This window comes from Chlamydotis macqueenii, chromosome 10 (assembly GCF_036417535.1).
Source record: "Chlamydotis macqueenii isolate bChlMac1 chromosome 10, bChlMac1.mat, whole genome shotgun sequence".
Taxonomy (NCBI): Eukaryota; Metazoa; Chordata; class Aves; order Otidiformes; family Otididae; genus Chlamydotis; species Chlamydotis macqueenii.
The window spans coordinates 4,957,632-4,973,670 of record NC_141565.1 but is presented as its reverse complement, the minus strand read 5'-3'; the positions used below and the strand labels follow the sequence as shown (position 1 = coordinate 4,973,670).

Here is a 16,039-nt window from a genome sequence, read left to right as displayed (position 1 = left end):
TGCGGCGGGACGCGGGGCGATGACGTAGAGCCCGCGCGGCGCGGCGGCCGGAGCCGCCTTCGTTCCCTTTTGTCCAAGATGGCGGCGGCCGCCGGAGGCGTCTCCTGAGCCGCGGGCCCCGGCGCCATGAAGCGGGGCAGCGAACGGGACTCCAGCCCGCCGGGGGCCGGGGGAGGCCGCGCCGCCGCCGCCAAGCGGCCCCGCGAACGCGAACGCGAGAGCAGCAGCCGGCGCGGCCCACACCGGAGCTCGGGCGCCTCCCGCAGCAGCAGGGACAAGTCCACGCCCGGCGGCGGCGGCAGCGGCGGAGGCGGCGGCACCACCACCACAACCACCACCGGCGGCGGCAGCGGCGGAGGTGGCTCCAGCTCCCGCAGCCACCGCGGCGATGAGCGCGCCGGCGGCGGCGATTCGAACCACCGCCCGGCGGGGAGCGGCTCGGCCTCGGGCGCCCGCGGCGGCAGCCAGGCCGCCCCCTCCTCCTCCTCTTCCTCCTCCTCGTCCTCCCGGGCGCTCGGCGTGCCCAAGGCCAAAGCCCTGCCGGGCGCCGTGGTGGCCCCCTCGCTGCTTCTGGCCGGGCCGCCGCCGGGCGCCGCGCCCTCGCTGCTGCTGGCGCCGCTGGGGGCCTCGGCGGGCCTGGCCGGGGAGCCGCCCGGCTCCTGTGAGTACAAGACGCTGCTGGTGAGCGGGCTGAGCGCGGCCCTGCCCGACCAGCTGCTGGAGGACGGCCTGTTCCGCCTCTTCCAGCGCTTCGCGGGGGGGGGCGCCGGGGACATCAGTGTCAAACTCTCCCACACGCCCGAGCTCGGGCGCGTCGCCTACGTCAACTTCCGACACCCCGGGGACGCCCGCGACGCCCGCCGGCACGCCCGGGCTCGGCAGCTGCTTCTCTACGATCGGCCCCTCAAGGTGGAGCCGGTGTATCTGCGTGGGGGCCGGAGGAGCCGCACGCCTCCCCCCGCGCCCTCGCCAGAGCCCCTGGGCTACCTGCCGCCCATCCACAGCGCCTACCAGTACAAGCAGAGATCGCTCTCTCCTGTTACCAGCCCTTTGCTGCGGGAGCCGCGGCCCAGGCATGCTCACGCTGCAGCCGCCGCCTTTGCTTTGGAAGCAGCCGCCATTGGGCTCTCCCGGGAGCGGGAGAGGGCCCTGGATTACTACGGGCTGTACGACGAGCGCGGCCGCCCTTACAGTTACCCCATCGTGGCTGAGGAAGACCTGATGCCAGAGGATGATCAGAGAGCGACCCGCAACCTCTTCATTGGCAACCTGGACCACAACGTCTCGGAGGTGGAGCTGAGGCGGGCCTTTGAGAAGTATGGCATCATCGAAGAAGTGGTGATCAAGCGCCCTGCCCGAGGTCAAGGCGGGGCTTACGCTTTCCTCAAATTCCAAAACTTGGACATGGCGCATCGGGCCAAGGTCGCCATGTCGGGCCGCGTTGTTGGCAGGAACCCTATCAAAATTGGCTATGGGAAAGCCAACCCTACTACCAGGCTGTGGGTGGGTGGTCTTGGGCCAAGTACTTCCTTGGCTGCCCTGGCGAGGGAGTTCGACCGCTTTGGCAGCATCAGGACTATTGACTACGTGAAGGGAGACAGCTTCGCTTATATCCAGTACGAGAGCTTGGATGCTGCCCAGGCCGCCTGCGCGCAGATGAGGGGCTTTCCTTTGGGTGGACCGGAGAGGAGACTCCGAGTGGATTTTGCCAAAGCAGAAGAGACGAGATACCCGCAGCAGTACCAGCCTGCACCGCTCCCCGTGCACTACGAACTGCTCGCTGATGGGTACAGCAGACACAGAAGCCTAGAGCAAGACTTGAGGGTGCGAGATAGGACTCCTCCACATCTCCTGTACTCGGACAGAGACAGGAGCTTTGCAGAGGCAGAATGGGCCAGCCCTGCCAAAAACGCTGAACGCAGAAACAACTTGGAAAGCTACAGCCGATCGGTGCGTAGCCGGAGCGGAGAGCGCTGGGGCAGCGACAGCGATCGCAGCGTGCCCAAACCGTGGGAAGAGAGGCGGAAACGCCGGAGCCTTTCCAGTGACCGCGGGAGGACTACTCACTCGCCTTACGAGGACAGAAGCAGGACAAAGGCCAGTGGGCCAGCTTTAGACCGCAGCCCAGACAGGGCTCGCAAGGAGAATCACACTACAGAGTCCGGGGCTGAGAAAGAGCCGAGTAACTCCCTTCAGAACAATCGTCATGCGACTGAGGAGAAACCCCATCGTGAGGCATCCGATGCTCCCCAGCCTAAAAAAAGGGACAGCGAACGCAATCATCGAACTGGTGAATCGGAATCAAAAACTCATGAGGAGCCAAAATCCGAGACCAAAAAGCTAAAGAATTTATCTGAATATGCTCAGACACTGCAACTTGCTTGGAATGGGCTTCTTGTGCTAAAAAACAGCTGCTTCCCCACCTCTATGCACATCCTGGAGGGAGACCTCGGTGTCATCAACGGACTCCTTAAAGACCATTCATCCGGCGGGAAGCTGACGCAGCTCAAAATCGCTCAGAGACTTCGGCTCGACCAGCCCAAGCTGGATGAAGTCACTCGCCGTATCAAACAAGGCAGCCCCAACGGCTACGCTGTGCTCCTGGCGACCCAATCCGCCCCGGGAGGGGCAGGGGCTGAGGGGACCTTCCCTGTTGTAGAGCCTGGCTTGCAGCGACGGCTTCTCAGGAATCTGGTCTCCTACTTGAAACAGAAGCAGGCTGCTGGGGTTATCAGCCTGCCCGTGGGAGGGGCGAAGGGCAGAGACAGCACAGGCATGCTTTACGCGTTCCCTCCTTGTGAATTCTCTCAGCAGTACCTCCAGTCAGCACTAAGGACATTGGGAAAGTTAGAAGAAGAACATATGGTGATAGTTATAGTCAAAGACACTGCCTAGCCCACACTGTCTTTTCAAATTCCATGTTTTCTTTGTGTGTCACACAACCCAGTTGTTTTTAAGGCCGATCATTTTTGGTGGAGGCTCAAAACACCTCGACCAAAGTGGTAAGATTTTTAGTTTCTAATTAATTTTAATACCATTTAAATAGAGCCCATTTTATTCGTTTTTAATATGTGACACTGTCCGCTGTTGTTCTGTATTTTTATTTTTTAACTGTATGAAAAGTTGTCAGTAAAGCCTTGTTCACTGATGGATTTCTAAACTTGTGCGGTATCCTAGTTTTTATGGCCCGGGAAGGGCTGGTTCCCTGTGCTGTCGAGAGCTGGAAGGTGACGGTCCCAGCCCGTTTCAGTTTCTCAGACCTCGGCCTCTTGCACCTCCTCCGTCTCTTTGTGCGTGTCCTGCAAGGTGGGAGGGGAAGGGGGGGGGGCTGCCTTTGTGCTGTATGAGAGACTGAAAGGTTGGGGGTTTTTTTTGGTTGTTGTGGGTTTTTTTGTCCTGTTTGCTTTTTATTTCACAAATTTGAGTCTGGATGCTTTCCTATTGATTCTCTATTTGAGGACAGAAGCTTTCCAGGAAGCAAATCCTGATCAAGAACAGATACACAACCAAAAAAAAAAAAAAAAAGTACAGTTAACACTTGGCAAAAAGTTTGCTACTAAGGAATCAACTCTGTGTTCAATTCTGTGAGATTTGAGAGCATCAGATAGGTCTCAGTCAGCTAGAAGATCCTAGGCAAAACAAAAATGAGGCTTGACATTCACACTTTTTATAAAAGGAAAAAAAAAGTCAAGTAAGGGGGAACCGTCTTGGGCCTGTATTAGATGTAGACAAGCAAATAAAGGGCACAAAGGTTTCAGTCAACTGTAGGTGCCTGTTTGCATAGTCGGTGATGTTGCACTATCTGAAATCCTTTATTGACATGAACAGCAATTTTTTTTTTTTTTCTAAAGTTGAAACTTGTTTGCAGGCTTACAAGAGAAAAAAAAAAAAAGATAAACATGTCTGGCTATCTGAAATTGTGTCATGTTACTACAAATAAGCAGTCTCTGACTGGAGGAAACTCTGGAGATCAAAATTCTAAATTTAAGATCGAAAAGGTAACAAACAGAATCATTCTATCCTGTCTGTGGTAGGAGATAGTTGTCCAAGAGGGAAGCCAGGACATCTGCACCTCTGATTGCGCAGCAACGTAAGGATGCGGTGACTAGTTAAAATTTGAGTTAACAGCCACGCTGTTCAGTTTGGGGATATTTTCACTTTTTAAAATGATGCCTGTAGATTTTAGGAGGCTTACAGAAAATTGTGTGGGATTAAAAAACACTAAATGTTAAAGTTTCTTTAAGTTTGCAGAGGTTTTTGTTTGTTTGTTTGTTTATTTTGGCGGTAAGCAAGTGAAGAAAATGCTGGGAGAACCGGAGCCTTGTATCAGTCTCTGTGACCGAGCAGACTGACTTGCTGATGGCTGCTGAAAGCCCTTTAAAAACTGCCCTCAGGTATGACTGGTATCAAAACCGATACAGCAGGGAGCATAACTCAGTCTAGAGATGCTTTTAGTATTTTTTATTTTTTTAACCCTGCAGTTTCACAGTAGGGACATCATCAGCTGATGATGTATGAGCGATTGCTTAATTCAGTAATGTATTGATAGCACCAAGTACGGGTTGGTTTGTTGGGTTTCTTTGAACATTTAATACTGTGATTACATTCAAAGTAAATAATGAGTTAGTGTGATCATGAGGGGGGTAGTATTGCACTTGATGATGCATCTTCTGTACCCCTGAAAATGTAATCCTGGCTGTAAGGGCCCTGGGACAGCTACAAGGCCACGGAGGGTTTTGTCCATGGTGTGTGGGCATGGTTCAGGGAGGGGGGAGCTGGCTCATCTGCTGGGGGCTGCAGGGCTCCGGGAAAGCCGATTGATGCTGTGGGAGCAGAGGAGCAATGGTGCTGCTCCCAGCAGCCGAGCTGTGTCTCCAGGGCAGCACAGAGGCACCCTTCACCACACCATGGCTGCACGGCACAGGGTAGCTGGGCTGCCCCTGGTTTTACACGGTTACAGGGACGCCACCTTTTAACCTTGTGACTGAGTCCCCAATGCTGTTGTAACGTAGGCAGTGCCAAATGTCAACAATTGTAACCGTTAAGTGTTATCTGAAACCAAGTGCTATTAAATGCCCCTCATGGCCAGCGTCATAGAGTGATTAGAGCTTTTTGTCAGTATCCTACGCGGTGGAGGTGTCCGTTCAGTCCGAGGCAGAGTGCATGGCGGTGCAGTAACAAACGCCTGGCTGGCTTCTTGCTGGCAGGGAGCTGTAGCTCATGCGCGTGTGCATGTGTGTTCGAGTGTGAGGCATCAGAAAGAAAAAAAAAAAAATCAATACGGGATAAAAGCTGCAACTGCCTGAAATGCCTGCTGGCAAAGCCAGGGAACCACTAGAAATCCTGTCTCCCATGTTCCTTTTGAGACACGTAAATAATGATGTAGGGCTTTTTTTTTTTTTTTTTTTAGAAGACAAACATCATTGTCATGCTTTGGGGTGGATGAGAGTTTTAATGATGGGATTTCTGTTCCCAGTGAGGTGGCTGACAATTATGAGCATAAATGGGGAACCAACAAATCTCCCTCCTACAAACATAAACAGGTGTAAATGAGAAGTTGGAGAGTTTAAGGAAAAGCCCTCTAACCTGATGACCTGCTCCATCCCAGCTCCCCAGCATGCCAGTGAGCCACAGCCACTGCTGGAACAGACAGAAAATGCTGAGGCCGAAGGCCCCTGTCCTGTAGCGCTGTCCCCTCTCCCATCCCCTCACACATGCATCCAGGCTGGTTCCAAGAGAAACAGGCCTGAAAAAAAAGGGGCAGATGGTTACAGCAAAATAATGCTACACCTGTATCTTACAGCTTGCAAGACTTGGCCCTTAAATTGGTATGGATGCAGTTCTGGGGAGAAGATACATGGGGGGGGTGGGTAGTACAGCCCAGCCCCATCTGGGAGGGTGATGCTGGGAGATGGTGGGTGTAAGAGTGGTGGGCAGGGGAGGTGGGCTTGTGTTTCAGCCTGGTACAGCAGTGGCAGTAAAGGAGTCACAACAGGGGAACGCGCTCTGTCCCTGAGAGTGATCTGAGACTCAGAGTTGGGACCAAGGCGTGAGATGGTCTGAGAGCATTCTGTTCAGACTGAGTGGCTCTTTTTTTTTTTTTTTTTTTTTTTTTAAACACCCATTCAGTAAATATTCTGTCTTGCAAAGCCTGTTTTTAACAACAGTTGCTGCTGTCTTTGCTACAACAGAAAGATGGACAAGAGGGCTAACCCTAGGTAGTCCCAGGTGCCCTGCACGTGCCCAACCAGTGCTGACGAACCTTGGTAACTACCCTTAGCTAACACCCTTAGGTTTCTACCCTGCCTACCTGAGGTTTTTTTTAACCACTGCACTGCAGGGGTACACGCACAGCCTCCCATGGTGCTGCGCGATGGTTACACAGCCTGCACTCCATGGAGCTGGGTGGTAGTGTCTCAAATGGGCTGAGCAGTTCCTCGTGGTCCGATCACAGAGGAAGAGGGCCATGCTGATCGGAGGGCACGGGCTGGGGAAGAAACCGCAGCATCCTTCCTGCAAAAGCTCCCCTCTGTTGCAGAGAGAGGTAAGTACGTGTCTTAGGCAGCTGGTAGGACATCTAGATGTCCCTTCCCACCCCCAAGCCAAGATCTGTAATGTCTGCCTAGGAGAAGAAATACTGTATGGCATCACATCTGCAACGTGCTGTGCGTATTCAGGAAGATAACGGGACTTTTTCCAAACACAAGGCTTTTAAGTAGATTAAACCATGATGCTGGGGAAAAGGTAATTTTCCAAATGCTAAGATTTCCCCCATCCCAAGTAGCTGCAGAATTGCAGCCTGACAAAAACAAACCAACCAACCAATCCCTGCTAGTCCTCAATCCTGCATCCCCATCTTGCACCCAGCCTGTTGCAGTCACCCTGTTCCCCAGCACTCTTAAATGATGCCCCACGCGAACAAAGGAGGCAGGCACAGGGTGCAGGCAGCCTTCCCCACGCTTCTGTATTTAACTTCAGCAGCTCTGCCATAAGTGGAGGGGCTGAGTCTGCCCAGGACAGGCAGAGGGGGCAGCTTTAGCAGGTTTTGGGGGGTGTTCTGCCTCCCTAGCCGCAGCACGCTCCCTTTGGCTCTATTCAATCAAGCCAGGATAGGTGTGGGAGGGGAAGGATGGCATATATACTTACAGTCACACAGTTTCAAGTCACATCTGTAAGTAAGACTTCCTTTCTTTATGTTTTGGTTCTGTCTCACAAAACTAGTTGGTAAATTTCTCCAAGATAGCCAGGCCCAAAACAGCAACAGATGCAGCTGATTATAGCTGTGGTATAATGCCAGAACAAGATATGGACATCTGACACAGAAGCTCCCCCTGTTATTAATAGTTGAGTACATGCTTTATATTTTTTTTTCCTCCTCCTGAGCAGGACAGTTTCTAAGGTAAAGTTGCATAAGAAGTTTCTTGATAAGGCAGAGGCTGGCTTCCACAGCTGTTGGGTGGCACATCAGATTTTCAATCCTCTCATTTAATCAGAATGCTGCTCCAATTGCTGGTTTTAAATGCTGTAGTAATCACAACTTGTTCATTTTTATCAACTCTGTAGGGTACAATTATCCATTATAAGTTGCAGCAGAATCTTTTTCTTTTAATTATTAACAAGCAGCCCTGGGTAAGTGCACTAAGTACATACGATGCTGGAGGGAAGAAAAGCTATCCCTTCTCTTGGTTAAAAAGAAAATCCTGCCCCTTCAGCAATGAGACCTTGAGCCTTAGTTAAAATGAGCACAGTTCTTGGTGGAAAACTTGCTGTAGTGTCAAGGAGTGAGAAACCTCCAGCTCCCTGTTCTGCCTCAAACCCTTTTCTGAAAGTGGCCAAAACAAAGAAAGGGTGAAAAGTTGAGTGGATGTTATCTGAACACCTGGGAATAAACAGCACCTTCAGTGGCCTTGTCCAAGCAAGCAGTGAGCACTTACCTTCCCATTTTGACTCACGGAACTAAGCCGTGCCGTTGTGTGCTGTACAGTGAAATCAAACACTCAACTGCATTTTTTTCCTCCCCTTCTAAGGGCAGGGCCTCCTGTCATGTACAAACTGAGCACCAAATTTGCCTTCTGCCCGTATAGCCAAAAGGCAGCCTACGTAATGCCAAACCACACGTGGATGAGGAGGCCCAACGCTGCTCCCACCTTCTGACACGCATCGGCAAGGTGGTGAGAGCTTCCTGCAGCTCACCGCGCCTCCTCTCGCTGAACCGCAGATGGATATTCTGGTGCATCTTTAAACAAAATCACAGCCTGGCATTAGCAGCACCTTCCAGCTCCCACACAGCGCAGCGAGGATGCAGTGCCGCGCTGCCCACAGCCCCACTGAGAATGAGTCTGTCAGGCAAACCAAGTCAGATTTGAACCCACAGGCACTGTTGTGCAGCTCTGGGAGTCCCTGTGGACGGGAGCAGCGGGTGGAGCCTGCACTCTCAGAAATCTCACCCCTTGTTTCCTTTGCCCTTCCTTACTGCAGCAGGGCCACTCTACACCTAGCTGCTCTCTGGCACAGGGCTGCTCTGCTCCTCAGGTGCGCAGAGCACTACTTCTGCATGGATGGCAGAGGACTGCATGGCTACAATTCACAGCCATAAACAGAGACAGGATTTATATTTAATTTTTTAATAAATACACTTTACATTAAAGAAAAAGGCCTTCAATTTGCAGTTTCCACACAGAGGGCGGCAGAGGTGGAGGGGGGGGGGGGGGGGGGGAAAAAAAGATTAAAAAAGTTGAACCACAGAGGGCACAAATGGGTCTCAAACTTCAATCCCAGATGCCCACAAATTCAGGTATACCAGGCTCTGACTAGGCCAAGCCAGGATTTCAGCCTCCCACTATAGCTGGTATCACAGCGAGAATCTCCGCTTTAAACAGCCTGCATGTTCAGTTACCGAACACTCCCAGGGCTCCTCCCTGCAGGACAAAAGCATCTGAAACACACTGGCGCACTAGCAGGTGTTAACACCTGTTGCTTTTTTTTTTTTAAAATAAAATCATATTTAAAATAAAAATATTCTCACTCCTCAACAATTTAAGAAACCATGATCCTCTTATTTCACTTAGTAGTTGCATAAAAAATGCCTCTTTTAATTTTAAACAGTTTTTCTCCCCCAAACCTACCCCATGGTAATAAGGTACTACAGGAATACAAAGTTCATCCCCTCTTTACTAGAGCACCTGCCTTTTTTTTTTTTTTTGCCTTTTTTTGTTTTATATAAAACTATTTCTGTTCTTTAGGAAAGAACTTTATACAAAGAAAATATATTGTGTGAAATATCTTCAGAAGTTTCCTTGAAGAGGAGAGCAATCTCAGCCTAAAATAAAAAATAAAAAAAAAAAAAAGGCAGAGAGAAAAGAGGCCTAACCTCAGGTCTCTTTATTGTAGAGCCTCGGACTTAGCCCCGAGCCTCAAATTGACTCAAACCAACACAGCGGATTGGCTGGAGTTCCTCAGGTTTTCCCAGGAGAAAGAAGGTTGGGGTGCTCAGAATCAGTTTCCCATTTGGTCTCCGGTCTTCTGCTGGGAAGGGAACGTCTGCTCCTGCCAACACCCCGCCTGGCAGTCACTCCTCACTCATTCAGAGACAGGATGATGTCGTCCTCCAGGTCAGAGTTATCCGAGCTGTCAGCTGAAAAGGAGACACATAGGTTATGTTTGGTTTGTAGAACACAGCTGTCAGGGCGGCTAAGCAAGGCAACGCATTCATAGTCACAAGAGATGGCCAGCACCTGCTAGAGACCAGCAGCTCCCCAGCAATGACGGAGGCAGCTAGCGCCATCAGTGCATTTCAGATCAATCAAAAGCACTTAGCCCGTCTGCACCCAAGCTTTCCTTCCCCAGTTAAAAGAGGGGATCAGGAGGAGAGCAGCTTTAGCAAGTGCAGTTTCGATTAGCTGGGTATTTTTCCCACGACAAGGTGGGGAGAAGGCCACCAGCAGTTACCTGCACGTGAGCCGCCTGCACAACTTACTGTGCACATCTGAGTGCAACAGCTCTTCGTGCTGGGGGCTGGACAGATCTGCCAGTCACTCCTCACAGCTGGTATGTGAAAGCAAGGTTGACAGCTCCACCAGCCTGATGTGGGTGAAACACAGCCTCTCTATAATGCACATGGAGCTGATTCATTACGCAGTAAGTTAGACCCAGACTTTCTCAGTAAGAGATTCTTAACCCCCTGCACAGCACACCAGGAGACCTCCCCTCTGAGGGGGAAGCAATCCATATATTCCCAGCTAGAACCTTCCTCTAGCAACCCGGTGGTTTCTGTAATGAATTTAACTACGTGGCACTCATTAAAGGTGACCTGAAAATAGTGCTTTTCCTGGTTTTCTTCATTGTGGTACAGAATGAAGACATGAAAGGATTTGCCAGAAGCAGTCACACACACACACTTGCTTTTTATCTTAAAATGCAAGATCTCTCCTCCCTCAGTTGTGCAAGAGGGAAGTGGAAGCAAGTCTGGCAGCAAGAGGTCTCCTGCCTTACCTTAGAGGTGACGTTGGCTCTTTTTCTTACGTGAATTCATTGGATGCTGCAGTTAACTAGGTGTTAAAAATAGTTTAAAAAAAAAAAAAAAAAAAAAAGACACCAAGACCTCCTTTTAGCCATCTCAGTTATACTGGATTTCTAAAATGCCTGTCAGGTAAGCAAGACCTTCTAGGAGGTTCACCCCCTCTCAGATGCTTTCCTTAGGAAAAAGAAAAAATCACAGGCAAGCAGCAGAGGGCACAACCCCTTTCCCCCAACCCTCCGTCCTGTGGATCGGCCAGATGCCCGTCCACTGTGATCAGCGAGAGATGCTCCAGTCAGTCCATCTGCCACACTGAGCCTAAGCTGAGGGGTCATCAGTGCTCCCAGAACAGCTACAGCCTTGTAAGGGGAGCTACAAAACACTGGCCAGCGCTGCAGCAGCTACACTTGTGCAGTAAGAGGGAAAGAAGCACAAGCAAGAAAACAATCCAGAAACTCTGGAGAAGAAAAGAAGCTGAAAAAGTTGTTGATTTTTTTTTTTTTTTTTTTTTTTAAAACACCAGCTTTGAAAAGGAATCTCCTAACTCTTTATGCTCCAGTCCACCACACAACCTTCCAATTTTGAGCACCACATCTACAAGCCGTTAACTGCTTGGCAGAAGCTTATAGACCTGCCTGGAAGTTGCCATTTTCGATTACAGAAGAAAAGAAGAAACAAGAGTCAGCCATGCTGCTGGTGAGAATTCCATATATTTCTTCCATCTTATGTTACAGTTGCATTTCAAAAAGGACACCCCACTGGCCCAAGAACAAGCTCCTGAAAGATCTGCACAAGGCATAAACTGCTTTGGACAAGACAAACAGATCCACTCTCCCCAAGGTGGTTACAAAGGAGGAGGAAGACAAATCTACACTTAAAAGGTTCTCCATGGATTATTCCCAAAAAAGAAATAAAGCCTCTTCTAAAATACAAGGAACCAAAGCCACTCTCCTGTTTCATCTGTTCTTTGAACTATTTTGTTCTGAAGCACACCCACTGTATGTTATGGAGGTTCATCCAAGATACAGCCAGGGTCTGCAGTAGGAAGGACTCTAAATCTACCACCATGCCTCAGATCTGTACTGTGCAGCAGTGTCAGGTCCCTTACAACTTTTAATTCTGGAACGCAGCATAAGCAAAGGAGAGGGAAATTTTAATTGCTCTTGCTGGGTGAGAAACAAAAGCAAGCCAGATGAAGTTGAAGAAGCCACAGAACCCTACTCATCAAACTCTGTGCAAGGACCACACAAATTAGCCTGGCAGAGCTGCGCTCCCTGCTCTAAGTTCCCAAAGATGCTCCTAAGCAACCCAAGAGCCACAGGATGGGCTGGTTGCAGCTCCCCAGCAACACCGGGTCAAAGTTCTGATCAAGTGATCTATCCATAACCGGTGTACAGATGTGGCCGTGCCATAATGCACACTGCTCTGCAGAGCATGCTTAGAATAACCAAGTGTCAAGCAGCACCTGGTTTTGTTACAGAAACAGTTATTGAAACAGCCTGAACTTCCCCTCCTTCTGCCCCTTGGATAATTCCAGTTACAGCACTCTGGGTGCTCTCTTAATAGCTTCTGGCGCTGCATGCCCTGAGGAAACAGAAGTGGAGTTGTGTCAAGAAGGTCCTGCCAGCTACTGGCACAGACAGAAGTTATCTGCAATCCCGAAATGTTGAACTGCAATATGCTACTGATGAATCTGAGCTACGTAAGTGTACTATACAGCCCTGCACTACGTACCTGCTGCCTTCAAGAGAACAGAAGGCTGACCCAACAGAGCAACTCTGGCAACCTGATGCGGCCACATCCTTAAAAATGACTGAGCTACGTTCTGCCAGAAGAGAGGGACACGAACAAGTCTGCCAGCCACATGAGTGCCAGAACAGAGGCCTGGCATGCTTAATCCATGTGCATTGACAGAGAAGATTAATGTGAAAGCTGAGGTGGGAATCAATCTCCTATCACTGCAGGACTCCAAACACCTTGCACATTGTAATTACTTATCCGTACCAACCTTTTAACTGAAGGCAACTACATTATCCCCATTTTACAGCTTGGAAATTAAAAAAAAAAACAAACAAAAAAAACAACTAAGTGATTTGGCTGAACAAGCTCAAAAATTGTGCTGCAAAAAAGGGAACAGAATCTGGTGTCACGTATCCCAAGCCTGGTGCTATCCTACTCACCTCCTCTTTCTTGTGAAGCCTTTTTCCAAATTGAATTGCTACATAAAAAGTTCAGAACTTTCTCTCTTATACACACGCATACACACACAGACACTTAGTTAACTTTTCAAATCTCTATATCTGTGGAGTGCCAGAAAAAGAAAACAATTTAAATTTTATCTCAAAAGTTACGTTAGCTTCAGAAGAGTCTAAAAAAGGAAGCGAAGTCAGAAATGCCATGTTGGTTTTGCACTCTTAGCACTCTTAGCAAAAGGGACACTCTTACAAAAGAGACAGAATAGCACCAGGGACGAAAAACGCTTCTCTGTCCTTACAGGTACAAGTAAGGCAGAGAAGACAGGCGAGGTAACAGTTTACCCAGTGTCCCCTGAAGAGTAGGACAGGCAAGCAATCAGACAAGGCTGCTTTACATGGAATTTCCTGGCCTGCCTTGAAGTTCTCATACACGCACCTGGGAGCGCTTGAAGAAAGGCAATACTTTACTTTCCAGAACTCTCAGTTGCTCTCTCAGATAAGAGCTGGTTTTACTACCAGATTGAGAGGGCACAGGTGAGCAAGCATCATGATTTATGCCTTTCATACCAGCGAGTGGGAAAGTCAGCTAAGTCATTTCAGGGAAGACTTAGATGTTGCATATTTGTCAGGACATTAAACAGAGGACAAGGTGGTGACCTGTGGTCACCAAGCTGGGCACACACTTACTATCTCCAAGAATCAGCTCGACTTCCTCATCAGCATCAGAATCTTCATCTTCACCCTCATCTCCTTCTTCCAAGAGGTTGGCAAGCTCCTCATCATCAGAGGGAGAAAAGTCATTTTCTCCATCCTCACCAGCATTCTCATTGTTCTCATCCTCCTCCAGCTCAGCCTCCAGCAGCTGGTCTGTATCTAGTTCATCAAGGTCATCTGTATCATCATCATCTTCATCATCATCTTCTTCCTCTTGCTCTTCTTCCTCCTAGAAAGACAGCAAAAATAGTCCATCACAGATATTAAAACAAATGTAAAATGGAATAATTGAAGAAAACATACCTATGGTTTTCACTTCTCCCCATGTCCAGACATCACACCTTATAAATACTTCGGCATCACCCATGTAAACACCTACTCTCTGCAGCTACAGAACGTGACACATGCTAGATCATTTGCAGGCCTGCAAAGTCTTATCTGCAAAATGCTGGTGCAGCACAGGTACCATTGGCTCAAGCTCCTCTCCAATACTGGCCATCATCAGTGTCACCACAAGGCACTCTTGAGAAGGACATGCAGTTAAGACCTGTTAATCCACAGCTTTGTTGCTAGTCTTGTGCAAACTGCTTTAGTTTCAACCGGACCTAAACCTCTGCTTTGCATCAAACAGCATGCAGCATGGGTGTTCAGCCCCTCAGTCATTCCTGATTTAGACAGGACATAAGATGTAGGGAAAGATACTATTAGCCCCAACCAATCCCTGAATCACTTGGCTTCAGATTATAGAACTGTTTAAAGCAGCTCCGAAGTCTCATCTTTGGCATTTACCTGTGGATCAAGATCTTCCTCTATCAAACCATAAGAATTTTCATTCAATAAAGCAACTGAATTCTTTACGTTGTACAGATCAAATCCAGAAACCTGTGTCTAGCAGATAAAACTGAGTGGGAAGAAGCTGCTACAGTCCTATTATTCTGCCAGACAAACAAAAGGCCAAGAAGTGCCACCACAAGGCAAGCTCCAGGAACTCCCCAAGCCTCAAAGAAAGGGTTCAATATACCTGCACATCCCCCCAGATTCACACCCTTTTTCTCTAACAGAATCTCTAATGTGGCAGGAAGGCAGCTCTCAAGTCACTCAGTTTTAATTACCCCTTTGTTTTAGGAGAGAACACATTTTGCAGAATTATGAAGCAGTTAAGATCAATATTTAACAACCCACGTCAAGGGTTAGTTTGGTCCTCAAGCTCACTACACTCACATTGTGCTATTTAGACTGCTGCGTTTTCAGATCTAAAAGGAAAGAGGAAAAATACCTTACTCCCATCACCTCCCAATCTACTTTTTCCTCAATCAGTGCAATAAAAAAAAATAAAAAAAAAATAATAATCTACCACACCCACACAAACCCAACATCTATCATAGGGCAAAAGAAACAAGGAACGCCAAAAGGCCTGAGCAAATTTTATCGTTTCTTCACTTGCAAAAGGCAGCCAAGTCTCCTCTGCTGACCAGAAGTGCTGTGTTATTTAAATGGAGATGAGAGAATAAAAACATGTGTTTGCTACATACAGTCTTCTTTCTGAAAGAGCTTATATTTAATATAAAATTAAAACAACCTGTGTTAAAGCCTATGCTTATTTTAGGCAATTACAAACTTTACTTTGAGTCGACGAGTCCTCAAATAAATGGACATTGCTTTTTCAATTGTATACACACTGGGAGAGGAAATATCTTACTTGCAGTTCACAGTTTTAAACTGCAGTGCCATATTGAGCAAAATTTTTCCATAAAATATACCGAATGGAGTATAAAAGCTTTAGCCTTAATAACTTAATTTTCTTCTATGCAGAGATACCAGAGTATCTGCAGAAAGAACAATGTCTTAAACATTATTTATTCAGAATTGAAAAAGTTATTAAAAAGTAGAAGAGTTTATTTTCATTTTTCAGTCTCTAAATAACTCTGAAGCTGGAAAAGCAGAGATCAACTTATTTTAAAAGCTTGGAAAAATTAAGCCAAGTTTTTCAGTCTCTAGAGATAGAGACAGCTGTAGACATTAGGAAAAATGTGTACTGTCTACAAGATTCATTCAGAGTCTCTGTAGTTGAAATCTAAAGGATTCTGAAATGAATCAGGTACCTTCTTAGTTTCCTTATCTGTAAACTCTGAAAGCATTTTTTTTCCTAAATACCTAGCACACAATGACTTAAAAGAAAATGTCAAAACTAATGAATTTGATTATGTTTCACATCTAATGTATTTATTGGAAATTGAAATACTATTTTATCAACATTTTTATTCAAGCTTAAGGCAAGGCATATATAGCAATATCATCCTTTAAATAAAGGATGAAGTGAAATATAGTTGTATAAAGCTGAAGATTTATTCTGGTTGACAAGAATAAGCACCAAATTACACAGAAAGAGTGTACATTTAGCTGGAAATTAACTTTGAAGGATTATACCAACCAGTGAGGAAAAAATCCTTTGTGGAAACAGAATAGCTCCAGAAGACTAGAGAACTGAAAAAAGTGGTTTTACCTTTCCAGTTTAATTTACTTAATCTGAAGTAGGTGATTAAAATCAGGCTACACTCATTTAAAAACCACCTGAGAACAGTAAGATGAGATCTAAATTCTATCTACCCTTGGT

At 47.7% G+C, this 16,039-nt stretch overlaps 2 protein-coding genes across 2 annotated transcripts in view; one reads left to right on the top strand and one right to left on the bottom strand.

The window, feature by feature from the left end:
* The first annotated feature begins 59 nt into the window (after nucleotides 1–59).
* RBM15B (RNA binding motif protein 15B) lies at nucleotides 60–3,152 on the top strand. The gene has a single exon (XM_010128107.2). It carries the CDS (start codon nucleotides 127–129, stop codon nucleotides 2,893–2,895), a length of 2,769 nt encoding a protein of 922 aa, XP_010126409.2. The 5' UTR covers nucleotides 60–126; the 3' UTR covers nucleotides 2,896–3,152.
* A 6,212-nt stretch (nucleotides 3,153–9,364) lies between these two features.
* Nucleotides 9,365–16,039, bottom strand: part of DCAF1 (DDB1 and CUL4 associated factor 1) — a 50,236-nt gene continuing 43,561 nt past the window's right edge. The window contains exons 23-24 of the mRNA XM_086755637.1: nucleotides 13,399–13,654; nucleotides 9,365–9,634 (exon numbers count right to left, since the gene is read on the bottom strand). Of these exons, the coding sequence (XP_086611763.1) occupies nucleotides 9,576–9,634; nucleotides 13,399–13,654 (315 nt within the window). The 3' untranslated portion in view covers nucleotides 9,365–9,575. The remainder of the gene's footprint in view (nucleotides 9,635–13,398; nucleotides 13,655–16,039) is intronic.